The sequence below is a fragment of the Neovison vison genome, chromosome 1 (genome assembly GCF_020171115.1).
Source record: "Neovison vison isolate M4711 chromosome 1, ASM_NN_V1, whole genome shotgun sequence".
Classification (NCBI taxonomy): Eukaryota; Metazoa; Chordata; class Mammalia; order Carnivora; family Mustelidae; genus Neogale; species Neogale vison.
Genome location: NC_058091.1, coordinates 106606754 through 106626316, shown reverse-complemented (window position 1 = coordinate 106626316; position 19563 = coordinate 106606754). Strand labels below are relative to the sequence as shown.

The window sequence follows — 19563 nt, the reverse complement described above, 5'->3', positions numbered from 1 at the left end:
TCTCTCTCTCTCTCTCTCTCTGTGTCAAGTAAGTAAGTAAAATCTTTAAAAAAGGGGGGCGGGGCAGTCAGGGGAGAGAGACTTCCTTTTTGTTATATTGTAGAAACATATTTCCATATTGCACTCAGTGGGTCTCTGTTGACTTTATAGTACTTAATCCTTGCTGCTTGGGAAGTTTTAATGTGTGCATTTCATAGAATTGTACCTTCCCTAAACCATTTCAAGTCAGTGACCAATTGAATGGTCTTATTTGTTCAGTCCTACGTAGGTTCAGGCTAAATAGTAATTTTTAGCATGCATTATGCAATGGCAAATCTAAAAACCTGTACAAGAGTTGGAAAATATGTGTGTGTGTTTCTTATGACCTATATGCCTTTGAGGCAAAGAAACTATTTTAAATTGATACTGGCTTGTATGGCTTTGGTAATAATAATGAATAGTGAGCCAAATGACTAGCATAATTGGCTCTTCTGAGATGATAAGAGCAGCGGGAAACCAAAGAAATTCCAGATGAACACATTTCTTCAATTAATAGAAGCTTTTTAAAAAGAAGATATATATTCCCTATACTTTTTCACTTTAGGCAAGTGAGTTAACTACCTCACTTTGAATATATCCAGTGATCTCCTGGAGAGGATTTGTTTCATTTCATCACTTGGAAAGGGCTCTCCATATCTAGAAGCGGAGAAAACCAGTTATCTTACTTTAAACAATAGCATTAACTGATCACATCTCCTCCCGTTTTTCATTTCCATACCTTAGTGGATCTTCACAGAGTATCTGAATTGTGGCATAATTAAGGTAGCTTACAATCTAGTGTTAAAGACAGACATGGAAGTAGTTAGCTACAAGTTAAGGCAGTATAGTAGGACAGCATGTATAGAGGACAATGAGGAGACATTAACCATGTGTTTAGGGGAGCTAACTGAAGGCATCTTGGGCTGAATGGCATAGTGAGATTCATTTAAAAAAATCCAGAACAGTAATGTGTTTGAATCAAGAGACTTACAAATTAAGTGAGGGTTGTTACTACTATTCTCGTTTTAAAGAAGAGGAATTAAGCCTGCAGCTTCAAGTGACTTATTTAATATAACAGAATTAGTAAGTGGCTGAACTGGGCCTAGGACCCAATCATGATAATAATAGTTGCCTGGTATTGAGTGTTTACTATGTGCCAGAGGTTGTGTTAAGTACTCAGTGTTTTTTTTCTCATTTAATATTCATAGCAACCTATGAAGTCAGCCATATTTGTGGATATATTGAGGGGAAGAAAAAAAAATGAATTGGAGGGTTATCATGTATTAGCTTTAGATTATAGATACAGATTGAGATGATTTAACAAATTAAAGGAAGACATCAGGAAAGACAAGGATTTGTGAACACAAGAATGTTTTTGGTAATTCAGACTTGGTAATACACTCTTACCTTGAGCACAGTGTAGAAGAAAAGGGAAAGATTTTTTTTTAAAAGATTTTATTTATTTATTTGACAGACAGAAATCACAAGTAGGCAGAGAGGCAGGCACAGAGAGAGGGGGAAGCAGGCTTCCCGCCGAGCAGAGAGCTGATGCGGGGCTCTATCCTAGGACCCCGGGATCATGACCTGAGCAGAAGGCAGAGGCTTTAACCCACTGATCCACCCAGGTGCCCCAAGGGAAAGATTATATATATATATAATTTTTTTTTATTTTTTTAAAGATTTTATTTATTTATTTGACAGATCGCAAGTAGGCAGAGAGGCAGGCAGAGGGAGAGGGAGAATCAGGCTCCCTGCTGAGCAGAGACTACCCCCCACCCCCCCACCGCCCCCAACCCCCCGCCATGCGGGGTTTGATCCCAGGACCCTGCAATCATGACCTGAGCCAAAGGTAGAGGTTTTAACCCACTGAGCCACCCAGGCGCCCCAGAAAGATATTTTTAAATCTGTGTTTTCTCACCTGTTTTCTGGTTAGCCAATACGTCATGGCGGGAGACCTCAGGAGAAACAGCTCAGTTTGAAAATAACAGTGGCCATACATTGTTCTGAATGTTTTCACTGCCCTTTACTGTGAACAAAGAGAGCTGAATTCACAAGAGAGTTAAGAGTTACAATTGGGACCACACAAATGCTATATTATTTCATAGTTGAGGAGAATCAAAGTTTCAGTAAATTACACAAAGACTCACAGTTATTAAATTGAACATGTTTTCTGACTGCAAAACTCAAATTATTTAATCACTATATTGTGTTGCTCCTCTTGAATACATAACATGCTACATCTTAACTAAGACTTTCTGTCTCTAATGCAGGTTTTAGAAACAGTCTGTACATGAACATTTACCACAATGGATTAATTCTGATGAAACTGGTAATTAACCATGACCATCAATATTAATAGAAGAAAGTGAAAATAGTTATGATCTGCAGGTCCTGTCATCATGAAGTGTGCAAATTTATAATTAACTTGATAAGCTTCTAGAATACCAATAGGACTTGAGTCATTTTTAGAGTATTCTCTTGTATTCATTCTATGATTCTAAGCAATAATCTTAATGAACAATAAATAAATAGAAGATGAGTGACTGATAGTGGGAAATGCATGTGCTGTTTCCTAGTTACCTTTTTCTTAAACAGGAAAGGAACCTCCCATGGTATCATGTGTGTGTTTTCATTATACTTTAACAACAGGAAAGCATTATTTAGTATTTTTTCTAGCCTTGGTCAAATTATGAATTCGTATGTAGAAGTCACCAAAATATCAGCATGTAGTGTGTTTATAAATAAGAATAAGTTTATTATGGTGCACTGAAGTAGGGGAGAACAAACTGACAGAATCTTAGAAGTATCTCAGAAGGGAAATTAGAAGTGGGATAGTATCCTAGAAGTATCTCAGAAGGGAAATTAGAAGTGGGATAGTGGGACGCCTGGGTGGCTCAGTTGGTTGAGCAGCTGCCTTCGGCTCAGGTCATGATCCCAGAGTCCTGGGATCGAGTCCCACATCGGGCTCCTTGCTCGGCAGGGAGCCTGCTTCTCCCTCTGCCTCTGCCTGCCTCTCTGTCTGCCTGTGCTCGCTCGCTCTCTCTCCCTCTGTCTCTGACAAATAAATAAATAAAATCTTTAAAAAAAAAAAAAAAGAAGTGGGATAGTAACAGAAATATGGGGGAGTAAGTTTAAAATGTTTAAAGGAGAGGGTCTTTCAAATTGGAGAGTTGAAAGTGGACAAAAATGGAAGTATGTGTAATAGCTTAGAATTTGTAGACACAGATAAACTAAGGTTTTGAAGAATCCCTGATAAGTAAGCTATTGCTTGATAAGTGAGCTATTTTGATCAGATGAGCAGATAACTGTTTGTGATAAATTGGCTTGTAGGAATATCCTGAAATAAAAAGTGAAGTTATTTATTGACTTACAGTCCTATCTGTCCAGCACACAGTTTTCCTAGTATCAACAACTAAGTCACGCTACTAAAGGTGGGCTATAGGCTTCTCTAAATTATATTGACAGGTGGCCCCATTCTATGTGGGAACCATTCTGGCTGGTGTTCCACAAGTCTCAAAGTGGAAGTCCAGAGACTTCGAGAAGTCCAGAGAGTCCCAGAGATTCTTTTTTATTCTTTTAGTGACCATTTATAACATTGGTTATGTAATCAATAGCTTACTATAATTCTGACATCTATCAAAATGATATTAAATAATTTTAATGTGAAAAATAGGCACATGGCCTTTTATTTACTGTTATTTATTAATATGTAATACAATTTATTTGATTTCCTAGCATTTACTTACAAGTGGCATTAGGATTTCTGTGTTGGCTTTGTAATCATGAATTCTAAAAAGGTCATATTAGCAAATATTTTATTCATTAGTGCTTAAGTGTGTCAGTTGAGAAACATTTACTGACAACAGATTGACTTACGTATAGCAACTAATGTTCTTTTTTATTTATATTAAAATATCACCAATAATATTTTATATGCCATGGCATTGGGTAAATATTTCTCCATTTATATGCTATTAAATAAACATGACACCAAATTTGATGTTATTGATACCACTTAGACTTTACTGTTTCAACCTTTAATTTCCCAAACTACATGAAATACAATAAGATAAATACACCTAGAGTTTTACTAAGTTACAGCTGCATCTTCCCCTTTTATTTTAGAAACTTTAAATTTTCTTCTAAATCTTCTTTTGCCTAACAAATATGGGTTGACTAATAAAATAAATGCTACATAGTTACTACCATCATGATTTTGTTTCATTAAGTACAGATGATCCCCAATTTAGGATTGTTCAACTTAACAATTTTTTTGACTTCATGATGGTGCAAAAAAGTACATATTTAGTAGAAATTGTGATTTGAATTTTTAATTTTGATCTTTTCCTGCATTAGTAATATGTAGTATGATCATTCCTGTGATGCTGGGCATGGGTAGCAAGACATAGCTCCCAGTTAGCCACATGAGCCCAAATGTAAACTGATACAAACATTCTGTCCCACCTAATACAACCATTGTGTTTTTCACTTTCAGGACAGTGTTCAGTAAATTACTTGAGATATTCAGCACTTGATTTTTCCCAACTGTAGATTAATGTAAGTGTTCTGAGCTTGCTTAAGGTAGGCTAGGTTAAGCCATGATATTTGGTAGGTTAAGTGTATTAAATACATTTTCAACTTAGAATATTTTTGATTCATGATGGGCTTGTTGGGGCATAATCCCATCATATATCACAGAAGATCTGTAATAGGAAACATCAGTGCTTAATATTAATCATTCCCTGTGGCAAAATTATGAGCTAAATATTATAATTTTAATTCAAATTAATTTATAAAAATGCATTCTTTCATCTTGAGTGAAATATCAAAGTGTTTTTAGTTGAATTTCTTCACAAAAACACAAGGATTAAATCAGACTTCACAATTGAGGGATAGTATGCATGTGATTATTCCAGGATGTCATTATGACATATTAAGCTTTGATGGACCTATGATGACAAAATTGTTGCATTGAAATGACAATGATTTTTAAAACAACTCTTGTTTTATGTCTCATTTAAACTCCTTGAAGTACTTTTTTAAGATGTATGTAGATTAATATTTGAGAAGTATTTTGTTTCTGTTTCTGATGTGTCTATTTAAACAGACATATTTAAGTATGCCCGTGTTCTCAACCTTTTTTGATGGACTTCTGAGAGTAATTAATTTGTAATGGGCTAAGTTAAGACTAGTCTCATACATTTGGGAGAGCTGATTCTCATAGGATTCTCACTTCTTTCTTTTTTTTTTTTTTTTAAGATTTTATTTATTTATTTGACAGAGAGATAGACAGCACAAGTAGGCAGAGCAGCAGGCAGAGGGAGAAAGAGAAACAGGCTCTCCGCTGAGCAGGGAGCCCTAGGCAGGGCTCCATCCCAGGACCCTGGGATCAAGACCTGAACTGAAGGCAGACACTTAACCAACGGAGCCACCCAGGCACCCCAGCTTCTCACTTCTTTCAAACAGTTACAATAATGCAGTGACAGCAGTAGGGTCGTTTTTACTTTGCTTCCATTAGGAGGGTCATCAGAGGGAAGGCTTATGGATACTTAGAACCTTGCAGCTGTATCTAATTTGTATTTTTACTCAGTTTTTCCATTTCTCTCTTTTTTCTTTATAATTTTATTTTTATTTAAATACAGTTAGTTGACATAGTGTATTATTACTTTCAGATGTAGAGTTCAGGGATTCATCAGTTGTATACAACACCCAGGGCTCACTACATCACATGCCCTCCTTAATGCCCATCACCCATTTACTCCATCCCCTACCCCTCTCCCCTCCAGCAACTCTTAGTTTGTTTCCTTTGCTTGAGACTCTCTTATGGTTTGTTTCCCTCTCTGATTTTGTCTTGTTTTATTTTTCCCTCCCTCCCTCTATGCTGTTCTGTTTTGTTTCTTAAATTCCACATGAGTGAAATCATTAATTTTCTTTCTCTGACTTATTTCACTTAGCATAATACCCTTTAGTTCCATCCATGTTGTTGCAAATGGCAAGATTTTATTTTTTTGATGGTTGAATAATATTCCTCTGTGTGTGTGTGTGTGTGTGTGTGTGTGTTTATCTCCACATCTTTAGCCAGTCATTTGATGAGGGGTATCTGGGCTTCTTCCATAGTTTGGCTATTGCAGACATTGCTGCTATAAACATTGGCGTGCATATGCCTCTTTGGATCACTATGTTTGTATCTTTTGGGGTAAATATAAGTAGTGCAATTGCAGGGTCATAGGGTAGCTCTGTTTTCAACTGAGGAATCTCCATACTGTTTTGCAGAGTGATTGTACCAAGTTGCATTCCCCCAACAGTGTATTTCTCTGCATCCTTGCCAACATTTGTTGTTTCCTGACTTACTAATTTTAGCCATTCTGACTGGTGTGATTGTGGTTTTGATTTGTATTTCCCTGATGCCCAGTGTTGTAGGGCATTTTTTCATGTGTCTGTTGGCTTTTGTAGAGAAGTGTCTGTTCATATTTTCTGCCCATTTCTTGACTGGTTTTTTGGGGGCATTGAGTTGTATAAGTTCTTTATAGATTTTGGATACTAACCCTTTATCTGATAAAACATTTGAAAATTTCTTGTCCTGTTCTGAAGGTTGTCTTTTGGTTTTGTGCACTGTTTCCTTTGCTGTGCAAAAAATTTTTACCTTGATGAGGTCCCAATGGCTCATTTTTGCCTTGTTTCCCTTGTCTTTGAAGACATGTCTAGCAAGAAGTTCCTGTGGCTGGGATCAGAGAGGTTGCTACCTATGTTCTCTTCTAGGATTTTGCTAGATTATTGTCTCACTTTTAGGTCTTTCATCCATTTTGATTTTATTTTTTGTATATGGTACAAGGAAATAATTTTCATTCTTCTGCATGTGGCTATCCAGTTTTCCCAATACCATTTGTTGAAGAGACTGTCTTTATTCCATTGGATATTCTTTCCTATTTGTCAAAGAGTAGTTGACCATAGAGTTGAGGGTCCATTTCTGGGTTCTCTTTTCTGTTCCCTTGATCTGTGTGTCTGTTTTTGTGCCAGTACTATAATGTTTTGATGATTACTCCGTTTCCTTCTGTAATGAATTCTGGTATCCTACTGTAATTCCAGAATATACTATAAAGGGCACAGGAAGTCTGAGATAACAAAAGCTATTAAAGAGTTCATAAAGGATGAGAAACAATTTCCTTTGAAATGAGAAAAATTATTCCCTGAAGAGGAAAAAATGATAAATAAGTGAAATAATAGTTCTTGTCTCACAGTGGGCATTTGGCCTGTCACAGCTGAAAAATTGAATGAAAGAATAAATGTAGTGAATTCATTTATTCTGGCCAAGAGTGAAGAATCTCCTTTTCTAGCAACCTTGGGGAATGTTTCCCTAATTCTGGCTCTGAATTTTACTTCTTTTAGAGACAAAGGTACGAAACAAGAGCTATCACCCAGTTTGTTAATTTCTCAAAGCAAGAAGGGAAGAGATCTTGTCTCAATAAGGGCCCTTGCCTGTGGGCAAGCTGTAGTGCAATAAAGCTAAGTCATGCCATGTCCCTTCCTGGGATTCCCAAGATTCCCTGGATTCACAGGAATCTTAGAAAGTGCTAGTGGGATGAATGTAGAACCAATTATTCATGAATATTTTCATCCTTGTTTATAAAAAGAAGCATTGTATCATTTGTGCATGTGGAGGTATAGAATTTTGAGATTGAGTTATTGAAAATTCTTAGAGCTGGTAAGCTTAAACCTATGAGTTATATTAATTTTGCTATTTAAACTTCTTTGTAATTGTTCCCTATTTTTAGAAAAACTTGAAAAATGTTATGAAAGCAAAATAATGACTTTTGAAGAGGAGTGAATGGGAGGATATGCTATGGAAAAATAATAAAGAAAAATAAATAGTTGAGTTTCTGTCCCAGATTGTTCATTTGCTTCCCAAGATAGATACTGAACCATCCAGGACTTAAATCAGAGGTAGAGTCCTCAGGTACGTCATTTAAAATGGAGACATTTTTTGAGCCCTGCATCCGGCTCCCTGCTCAGCAGGAAGCTTGCTTCTCCCTCTCACACTCCCCTTGCTTAAGTTGCCACTCTCGCTGTGTATTTTCAGGCTGTACAGTTTTTGCATTTTAGGTAATTATAAAAAATACCTCTTTGGAGTAATTTGTAATCCCTGAATGCTAATAAAGATTGCATTTTTCCTGCGTTACTGGTAATTCATATTTTCTCTTTCAGAAAAATTTTCCCAAGGCTTCTCTGACTTTTGACTGGATTAATGGCTTTTATTGGATTATAGTTTTAGTTTGTGCATGTTTAATTTTGGATTCTGTGTTTAATATGGTGTTACTGATCTCAATTATATGTTTGCAAATGTCTTCTTGGTGTTTATGGCTTTTTAAAAATTGTTAGTGTTTTCAGAAGTCTTTAAATTAATGTCCTCAAACATGTCTATACATTCATTTTTCATTGTCTTTCTGTCTTTTTAAAAAATACTTCTTTTTCCTAAAATCACAGAAGTATTCTGCCATATGTTCTGCCAAAAGGATTAAAAAGTTGTTTTCCCATTTACTTCTTAAACCACATAGAAATAATATTTTTACATATGACTTTTAATTATGAACAATTTCAGTTTTGTTCACAAGGGCAAAATATTGTCTCTGTTTCATTTTGAAATATTTGCTTTCTGTCTCTTGCTTGTAAGGACATCTGTTTTGTTCCTTGGTCTTTTTAGACCAAAAAAAAAAGGTCAGTACTTACTTGTTCTTGATTTCTTTAGTATTTGAATGACTTAAAGAGAAGATAAATCCTCTCCTTCCTTTATGTTAATTTTTCTTAGGAGACTTCTGATAATTCTTAACTCCATACTTCCATGACTGTACAGTATCTTCTTCATATCTTAGAACTCTTAATCAAAATCCTTCAGCTCTTTGGTTTTGGGGGAATGTATGCCCATAGCATACTTTTCCCCCTCTCTAAACACACCTATCTTTTCCCCCAATATTTCTGTTGCTTTACTAAAACATAAGGATATTATTCTTGCTGCAAATTAAGAAGTTTGGAAAACAGCTTCTTCATGTGCTAAAGTTTTGGTTTGACACTATAAATGGCAGAGATGAGTCAAGTGCATTTCTTGTATACTTACTGTGATTTCAGATATTTAGAAGTATTATATCATCTTATTTGTGTCCTACATTTTTTCCTTTTGACTTTTCCTCCTTGCCTACTTTTTTGATTGTAGGAGCTATCTTTTTATTGAGTCTTTCCCCTAAAAGTGTAAGTTATATGCTGTTACTGTTTTTTTAATGTTAATCTTTACATTTTCATCATACATATGTACAATGTGTAAATTTATTCTATTTTCTTACCAACTACAAGGATCTTTGAACATAGTTTCTCATCTCTGCCCTTCTCTTCATCTAATACTGTTTTCCATTTTTAACTCTATCTTATTTATGCCACAAATCAGTTATTATATTTTTAATCTTACCTATAAATCTTGTACTCTTTTGTTTAGGTTGCTTTATTGTGTAAAATTTTCAATATTAATTCTTCAATATTGCTTTTCCATATTTTTTCTTCTCTCCTTTTGAACTCTTGCTGCATATGTATTAGATTTTTCTCTCTATCCAGTATGTTTCTTAACCTTGTTTTCATATGTTTTGTGTAGTGTTTTCTCTGCTGCACTCTGAATATTTATTCATGTCTAGCTTTCAGTAGATTAATGATCTTTTAAACTGTGTCTTCCACTGAGTTTTTATTTCAGACATTTTATTTTTCATTTCTACGAGTTTTATTTGACTCTTTTTCAAATCTTCTTGGCCATATATAATAGTTTCTCATTCTTTACATTTTTTATTCTACCTTTTACTTTTTAAACATATTGAGCAAAACTGTTTTATATTCTACATTAGGTTATTCCATTATCCAGAGTCTATGTTTGTTATACTTTTCTTGGTAGTTATCTTCATGGTGCTTTGTTTTGTTGTTGTTGTTTGTTTGCTTGTTTTTGATTTTTTTGACAATTCTTTGAAAACACCATGCTGTGGGGTTTTATTTATAGGAATTCTTAGAACTCTGGTTAGAGCTATGAAATATAAACAAGTATCTCTTTTTTTTTTTTTTGGTATCCATCTATCTGCATATGAAATAAACTGAACCCAAGCTCATCCTAAAAAAAAAAAGTATTATTCTACTTGGGTTTTGTGGTAATTTTTTTTTTGCCAAATGCTTGGGTACTACAAACTGTGCAACACTTCAAAACAAATTCTAGATTTGAAGTTTTCTCTTAAATGAATATGAATACACACACACACATTAAATTAATATATCTCGAGTTATATATATAGTGAATTCTATATACCATATATATATATATATATATATATATATATTTGGTGAATTCATTCTGCAAACATAGAGGAGAACTGAATTTTGGTTATGAATTTTCAGAATATTTTTTTCCCTTTTTCCCAGCACTGTGTCCATACAATCATTTCTTTGACAACTTCTATAGGGCAAGTTTATTTACATGTCCTTATTTTGAAGTTCAGTTTATGCAGGGATTTCTTATTTGATTCCTAATCTTTTTTTTTTTCCCTAGGCAAAGAACTTTATTAATCTTGTTTCAAACTTTATTCCCAGGCTTCTTCAGTTTAATAAGCTGCAAAGAATGAATTGTGTATAAGCAAAAACTGAAAAGAGCTGCAGTGTCCAAGGGGCTTGGGCTTAAAAATATTAGAGATCTAGATTTTATCAGATCCATGAACAAAATTTTAAAAAGCAGTCATAATATAAAATAGCAGCTCTCAGTGACTTCTTTAAGTTTTATCTTCTTCAGAAGTTGATTCAATTCAGTTTGCTTCATTCTTGGAAGCTTCATCAAAATTCTCCACAAGATCTGGAACTTCATCATCATCATCCTCTCCGGTAGCAAGTGGTGCTTTTCCATCCACAGATTGTTTGGGCAGAGCTTCAGCCAGTCTTCTTAAACTAGTCAGACTGTCTGCACCAAGTTGGTTTAAGATACTGGGTAGCATTTCTGTCAGCTGATTTGTCTCAGCATGGCCTGTAATGGTGAAAGTATTCGCTGCCAGCGATGCCTGAACTTTGGGGTTGTTAAAGTGGATCACTGTTCCTTGGTTTGTGAACATATTCACTTCTTCAATACCAGAGATATTGTTTACCCCTAACTTCTTTAAGGAGAACTGAAGTTTTTTATCATCTGCTGTAGCTGTTCTATGAACCACCTTCTTCTTTCGGCGAGCAGTTCCTTTCCCACCAATGCGCACTTGTGCTTGCAGTTTGGCGAGTTTCTCCTGGTTCATGATAGTTTCTTTCATCTTGTTGGAGCGGAAATGGGACCGCGCGGGGGACTAGGGTTGGCGCTCAGGGGGTCTCGGGCGGACCAGCTGAAATTAGGTGCACACACGCGGGGACGCAAGATGGCAGCTTGATTCCTAATCTTAAATGGAACCTACATTCATCTTTTATAACATGTGCCTCATCAAAACAGAAGTTTAATATCTCCAGAGTTCCACAGAGGTCAGCCTTCAGGAATATAACTGTCTTCATTGCACTTAACATTTGTACAGTTTTCAACTTGCACATCAAGGTTGGCCTCTAAAGATTCTTTTTCAACTCAACAGTTCATTTTCAAGTGCTTATGAAAATGTTTGGCCGATGTATTTGTTAGGCAAATTAGCCCTACATTCTCCCAGAATGGAAGGGAATGGAATCTGATTATTCAATTAAGACCTTTTTTTTTCAGAATTAGCAAATATCCAGCAACTCTGGGAAATCTCTGGTCTCACTTTATAATACATCCGTCATGACACTGCTGTTACAATAAAGCAAAATAGTTCTGATTACTGTTTTTACATTATAAACCAAATTATGCATCTAATTACATAATTCCTGCCTTTCTGTAAATTCCAAAAATTGAAAAAAGTCAAAGTATCAGGTATATCTAAGGTTTCCAATTGGATTTAAAAAATTAGATGAAGCTTGGATTAAAAAATATTATTCCAAGGCTGTAGAGTCTTGAATGTAAGGATCAACCTGTGGACAGCATTAGCTTAAGTAACACTTATAAATGTAGATTAAAAGTAATAAAATGAGCCATAATATAGAATACTTCTCTACAAGGAGGGCAGATTCTATAGGTCTAAAATCTCTTGATAAACTTAGAGTTTCAACAAAGATCAGAACTGTAATGTAATCCCAATAGGTTGAGGCAGAGTTTACATGTATTTTGGATGTTCCTTTAAAACTAAAGCTGAATATTTATTAACTATTCTTAGAAGCAATTCTGTAGAAACATAAAGAATTCTAGAGCCTTTCTAACTGAAAGATGTAGATTAACAAAAACTAGCAGTCCAGTTAAAGATGATTAATTAAACTTATAAATTTACCTGCACTTTCTCCTGAAATCCCACAAATAATGAATAAAATATTTTTAAAGGTAGAAGTCCACTAGGATAAATATAATGGCAAAGGAGAAAACGGATGTAAAAATTTGGAAGCTGAAAAACAATTGGACAAATGGTAACAGAGTAAACAGACCTGAGAATTTGGAAACGAAAATTGGCAATGAGAAAAGTAGAAAAGCATGGTGATTGATAGTATAGAATCTACAAAAGCCTCAGGAAATGGCAACACTAGATGATGGGAAGTGTGAGTGAAAATGGAGTAAAAATCCCACTAGTTAAATGTTTTAGAGTTGATACATTTTTCAACAAACCATCTATGTGCTGACATATCCAGCAGTCCTTGAATGAAATCAGAGTAATTTTTAACCTTAATATGTCAGGTTATCCTGCGTAGCCCACTGAGCTCACTGAGATGTACAAGGACATCCAGATGACAGGAAGCTTCAAATCTTTACAAGATATTTTCCCAGGGAAATTCATATCTTTTATTTCTCACTTTTTATTGCAGTTTGTTCTCTAAACTTTATATCACTCAAATTAACATGTCTTTATCATTAACAACTTTGGAATTTAAAGAATGAATTTTGAGTTATAGTATGTGTCCTCAAAATTGTGAAGTGGAGGTTTTTTTTTTTGATAGTAGGAAAATAAAAATATAAAGTTGATTATTACAGTTTGGAGACATTCTAATAATGGATAGATTTAAATGGCTTTTAAAAAGCCAGTGGTCCCCTTTAAATGTTTACTACTCATCCACTTATTTACAGGCATAATATAGATAAATGATATAAAATATAAGTAATTTTATAGAATAAAATTTATTGCTTTGCTTAATAAAGTTTAATATTATTTAGCTCTTCTGTGCGATAGTATGAGTTTCAAATTATTTATCCAAAATCAAAGTGGACTCAACTTTCATTGCTCTAAGAAAATGAAAGACATATTTTGCCCCAAATTTGCACAACTATGAGGTAACGATTCCCTGTTCCAGTCTTCAGTCCAGGTCCAATATGCTTATCATATGAACATTCCATGTTCATATATGTATATGTATTTTTTTTAATTATTTATTTATTTTTTAAGTAGGCTCCATGCCCAGCATGGAGCCCAGTATAGAGCTTGAACTCACCACCTTGAGATCAAGACCTGAGCTGAGATCAAGAGTCAGACACTTAGCTGACTGAGCCACTCAGGTGCCCCAGCCATTAGAATTGCTCTTGACCAGATGATCTTTCAGTAATATAATGTGTTTCTGTTAGACCACTGGAATTTTCATGATATGTAGTAGTTTCAAAATGGATCTGTGGAAAATGAACTCTGTATTTCATGTGTTTGTTTTTCAGCTTTCCATTAATGCTACTTCCAGGATGGTTACGACCCCTAGCAGTCTTCTTATCCTGATTTTTCTGGCTCTTCACTTTTTTGGCTTGTAACCTTCCTCCCCTACCCCCCAATAATCTTATAACAAAAAAAGGAATCATCTCTTCTTTTTTTTTTTATACTTAATTCCAAAAGGACTAGCAGTGGCTTAAAAATGTCACACAGTACAAATAAGTGAGGAAACATGACATATGCATATACTTTATGCCTTGACTTATTTTAAAATGATGAACTTCCATGTCAGTAAAATTCATACTAAAGTGTCAGTGGCCAGTAAGTCTTTTAGAGTTTCCTAGAAGTAGCTGTTTTCAAAATAAATTCTCTAACCTGTTACACCTGAGGGAAATGTTTTTTAATGCAAGAACCACTTCCATCAGTGCAAATTAAAGACTCTGTGTGTGTGTGTGTGTGTGTGTACACATTGATGGGAGGGGGAAATTTTCTCCTATCCCTCTTGATTCTTTCAGCTGGTCTCATAATTAAATTGATGCAAGGCAGATTAACAAGAGAAAAAACAAATTTAATTTCATATACACAAAAGTCTCGTATATATATATGTGAGATCCCCAGAGCAAGGTATTTATGTACCTTTTATTTTATTTTATTTATTTATTTATCTTTAAAGATTTTATTTATTTATTTGAGAGAGAGAGACAGTGAGAGAGAGCATGAGGGAGGAGAAGGTCAGAGAGAGAAGCTGACTCCCCGTGGAGCTGGGAGCCCAATGCGGGACTCGATCCCGGGACTACAGGATCATGACCTGAGCTGAAGGCAGTCGTCCAACCAACTGAGCCACCCAGGCATCCCTTTATGTACCTTTTAGACAAGAAGCAATAAATTTGTGAAGAACTGACAAGACAAAGAAACTTAGGCTTGGGTACTAATTATTAAAGAAACTAAACAGTTTATTTCCGTAGGCTCCTTGGCCCTCAGTTTTCTGACTTTGGTATGTCTCTCTATTTACTTGTGCAGGGAAGTTACCTTTAACATTGGAGATTTATTTCCTACTTTCAGTGGGACAGAGAAGAAGGTCAGAGTGTCCTACTTGCACCAGCTGTTTCTCAAATAACTTTAACTCAAAATAATCAGTATGCCACTCTGGCATATTTTTGGGAAGCCTGCTCTCAGCACTCCATATATATCTGTGTGTGTGTGTGTGTGTGTGTGTGTGTGTGTACATATATATTCATTTATATGTGTGTGTATATATATGTGTATGTGTATAAAATCATATTTTCTATGTATTTTTTAACTTGCATGGTCTCCCTTTTATCTATGTATCTATGTCCCACAATTTTGGGGAGCATGATTTTTCTTTTGTACTTTTCCCTGTGGCCAGCTGCAACCCTCAGTTTGTTTTGTGAGATTAAGAGTCACTTATGGTTTGTCCCTCCCAATGCCATCTTGTTTCATTTATTTCTCTCCTACCCTTTAACCCCCACATGTTGCATCATATCACATCTTCCTCATATCAGGGAGATCATATGATAGTTGTCTTTCTCCTCTTGACTTATTTCGCTAAGCATGATACGCTCTAGTTCCATCCACGTCGTCGCAAATAGCAAGATTTCATTTATTTTGATGGCTGCATAGTATTCCATTGTGTATTTATACCACATCTTCTTTATCCATTCATCTGTTGATGGACATCTAGATTCTTTCCATAGTTTGGCTATTGTGGACATTGCTGCTATAAACATTCGGGTGCACGTGCCCCTTTGGATCACTACGTTTGTATCTTTAGGGTAAATACCTCGTAGTGCTATTGCTGGGTCATAGGGTAGATCTATTTTCAACATTTTGAGGAACCTCCATGCTGTTTTTCAGAGTGGTTGCACCAGCTTGCATTCCCAAAAACAGTGTAGGAGGGTTCCCCTTTCTCGGCATCCTTGCCAGCATCTGTCGTTTCCTGACTTGTTAATTTTAGCCATTCTGACTGGCATGAGGTGATATCTCATTGTGGTTTTGATTTCTATTTCCCTGATGCCAAGTGATATGGAGCACTTTTTCATGTGTCTGTTGGCCATCTGGATGTCTTCTTTGCAGAAATGTCTGTTCATGTCATGTCTTCTGCCCATTTCTTGATTGGATTATTTGTTCTTTGGGTGTTGAGGTTGCTAAATTCTTTATAGATTTTGGACACTAGCCCTTTATCTGATATGTCATTTGCAAATATCTTCTCCCATTCTGTCAGTTGTCTTTTGGTTTTGTTAACTGTTTCCCTTGCTGTGCAAAAGCTTTTGATCTTGATAAAATCCCAATAGTTTATTTTTGCCCTTGCTTCCCTTGCCTTTGGTGATGTTCCTAGGAAGATGTTGCTGCGGCTGAGGTCAAAGAGGTTGCTGCCTGTGTTGTCTTCAAGGATTTTGATGGATTCCTTTCTCACATTGAGGTCCTTCATCCATTTTGAGTCTATTTTTGTGTGTGGTGTAAGGAAATGGTCCAATTTCATTATTCTGCATGTGGCCGTCCAATTTTCCCAACACCATTTATTGAAGAGGCTGTCTTTTTTCCATTGGACATTCTTTCCTGCTTTGTCAAAGACTGGTTGACCATAGAGTTGAGGGTCTATTTCTGGGCTCTCTATTCTGTTCCATTGATCTATGTGTCTGTTTTTGTGCCAGTACCATGTTGTCTTGATGATGACAGCTTTGTAATAGAGCTTGAAGTCCGGAATTGTGATGCCACCAACTTTGGCTTTCTTTTTCAATATTCCTTTGGCTATTCAAAGTCTTTTCTGGTTCCATATAAATTTTAGGATTATTTGTTCCATTTCTTTGAAAAAGATAGATGGTACTTTGATAGGAATTGCATTAAATCTGTAGATTGCTTTAGATAGCATAGATATTTTCACAATATTTGTTCTTCCAATCCAGGAGCATGGAACACTCTTCCATTTCTTTGTGTCTTCCTCAATTTCTTTCATGAGTACTTTATAGTTTTCTGAGTATAGATTCTTTGCCTCTTTGGTTAGGTTTATTCCTAGGTATCTTATGGTTTGGGGTACAATTGTAAATGGGATTGACTCCTTAATTTCTCTTTCTTCTGTCTTGTTGTTGGTGTCGAGAAATGCAACTGATTTCTGTGCATTGATTTTATATCCTGACACTTTACTGAATTCCTGTACAAGTTCTAGCAGTTTTGGAGTGGAGTCTTTTGGGTTTTCCACATATAGTATCATATCATCTGCGAAGAGTGATAGTTTGACTTCTTCTTTGCCAATTTGGATGCCTTTAATTTCCTTTTGTTGTCTGATTGCTGAGGCTAGGATTTCTAGTCATATGTTGAATAGCAGTGGTGATAATGGACATCCCTTCCATGTTCCTGACCTTAGCGGAAAAGCTTTCAGTTTTTCTTCTTTGAGAATGATATTTGCAGTGGGTTTTTCATTGATGGCTTTGATGATATTGAGGTATGTGCCCTCTATCCCTACACTTTGAAGAGTTTTGATCAGGAAGGGATGTTGTATGTTGTCACATGCTTTTTTAGCATCTATTGAGAGTATCATATGGTTCTTGTTCTTTCTTTTATTGATGTGTTGTATCACATTGATTGATTTGCAGATGTTGAACCAACTTGCATCCCTGGAATAAATCCCACTTGGTCGTGGCGAATAATCCTTTTAATGTACTGTTGAATCCTATTGGCTAGTATTTTGGTGAGAATTTTTGCATCTGTGTTCATCAAGGATATTGGTCTGTAGTTCTCTTTTTTGATGGGATCCTTGTCTGGTTTTGGGATCAAGGTGATGCTGGCCTCATAAAATGAGTTTGGAAGTTTTTCTTCCATTTCTATTTTTTGGAACAGTTTCAGGAGAATAGGAATTAATTCTTCTTTAAATGTTTGGTAGAATTCCCCTGGGAAGCCGTCTGGCCCTGGGCTTTTGTTTGTTTGGATATTTTTGATGACTGTTTCAATCTCCTTACTGGTTATGGGCCTGTTCAGGCTTTCTATTTCTTCCTGGTTCAGTTGTGGTAGTTTATATGTCTCTAGGAATGCATCCATTTCTTCCAGATTGTCAAATTTGTTGGCATAGAGTTGCTCATAGTATGTTCTTAAAATGTTCTGTATTTCTTTGGTGTTAGTTGTGATCTCTCCTCTTTCATTCATGATTTTATTTATTTGGGTCCTTTCTCTTTTGTTTTTGAGAAGTCTGGCCAGGGGGTTATAATTTTATTAATTCTTTCAAAGAACCAGCTCCTAGTTTCATTGATTTGTTCTATTGTTTTTTTGGTTTCTATTTCATTGATTTCTGCTCTGATCTTTATGATTTCTCTTCTCCTGCTGGGTTTAGGGTTTCCTTCTTGTTCTTTCTCCAGCTCCTTTAAGTGTAGGGTTAGGTTGTATCCCTGAGACCTTTCTTGTTTCTTGAGAAAGGCTTGTACCGCTATATATTTTCCTCTCAGGACAACCTTTGCTGTGTCCCACAGATTTTGAATAGTTGTGTTTTCATTTTCATTTGTTTCCATGAATTTTTTCAATTCTTAATTTCCTGGTTGACCCATTCATTCTTTAGAAGGATGCTGTTTAGTCTCCATGTATTTGGGTTCTTTCCAAATTTCCTCTTGTAATTGAGTTCTAGCTTCAGAGCATTGTGATCTGAAAATATGCAGGGAATGATCCCAGTCTTTTGATACTGGTTGAGACCTGATTTAGGACCGAGGATGTGATCTATTCTGGAGAATGTTCCATGTACACTAGAGAAGAATGTGTATTCTGTTGCTTTGGGATGAAATGTTCTGAATATATCTGTGATGTCCATCTGGTCCAGTGTGTCGTTTAAGGCCTTTATTTCCTTGTTGATCTTTTGCTTGGATGATCTGTCCATTTCAGTGAGGGGAGTGTTAAAGTCCCCTACTATTATTGTATTATTGTTGATGTGTTTCTTTGATTTTGTTATTAATTGGTTTATATAGTTGGCTGCTCTCACGTTGGGGGCATAGATATTTAAAATTGTTAGATCTTCTTGTTGGACAGACCCTTTGAGTATGATATAGTGTCCTTCCTCATCTCTTATTATAGTCTTTGGCTATAATTGATCTGATATAAGGATTGCCACTCCTGCTTTCTTCTGATGTCCATTAGCATGGTAAATTCTTTTCCACCCCCTCACTTTAAATCTGGAGGTGTCTTTGGGTTTAAAATGAGTTTCTTGTAGGAAACATATAGATGGGTTTTGTTTTTTTATCCATTCTGATACCCTGTGTCTTTTGATTGGGGCATTTAGCCCATTAATATTCAGGGTAACTATTGAGAGATATGAATTTAGTGCCACTGTATTGCCTGTAAAGTGACTGTTACTGTATATTGTCTCTGTTCCTTTCTGATCTACTACTTTTAGGCTCTCTCTTTGCTTAGAGGACCCCTTTCAATATTTTCTGTAGAGCTGGTTTGTTGTTCACAAATTCTTTCAGTTTTTGTTTGTTCTGGAAGCTTTTAATCTCTCCTTCTATTTTCAATGATAGCCTAGCTGGATATAGTATTCTTGGCTGCATGTTCTTCTCATTTAGTGCTCTGAATATATCATGCCAGCTCTTTCTGGCCTGCCAGGTAGGTCTCTGTGGATAAGTCAGGGGCCAATCTAATATTTTTACCATTGTATGTTACAGACTTCTTTTCCCGGGCTGCTTTCAGGATTTTCTCTTTGTCACTAAGACTTGTAAATTTTACTATTAGGTGATGGGGTGTGGACCTATTTTTAATTGATGTTGAGGGGGGTTCTCTGCACCTCCTGGATTTTGATGCTTGTTCCCTTTGGCATATTAGGGAA

At 35.7% G+C, this 19563-nt stretch overlaps 2 protein-coding genes across 2 annotated transcripts in view; one reads left to right on the top strand and one right to left on the bottom strand.

The window, feature by feature from the left end:
* EYS (eyes shut homolog) overlaps nucleotides 1-19563 on the top strand; it is a 1652430-nt gene that overhangs the window by 967585 nt on the left and 665282 nt on the right. The gene's annotated exons all lie outside the window — the stretch shown is intronic.
* LOC122909508 (transcription factor BTF3-like) lies at nucleotides 10581-11429 on the bottom strand. Its single transcript, XM_044253765.1, has one exon. It carries the CDS (start codon nucleotides 11322-11324, stop codon nucleotides 10836-10838), a length of 489 nt encoding a protein of 162 aa, XP_044109700.1. The 5' UTR covers nucleotides 11325-11429; the 3' UTR covers nucleotides 10581-10835.

What these genes read in the sequence shown, in the direction of transcription:
- LOC122909508 (XM_044253765.1), bottom strand. Translation starts at nt 11,324, where the DNA reads ATGAAAGAAACTATCATGAACCAGGAGAAACTCGCCAAACTGCAAGCA.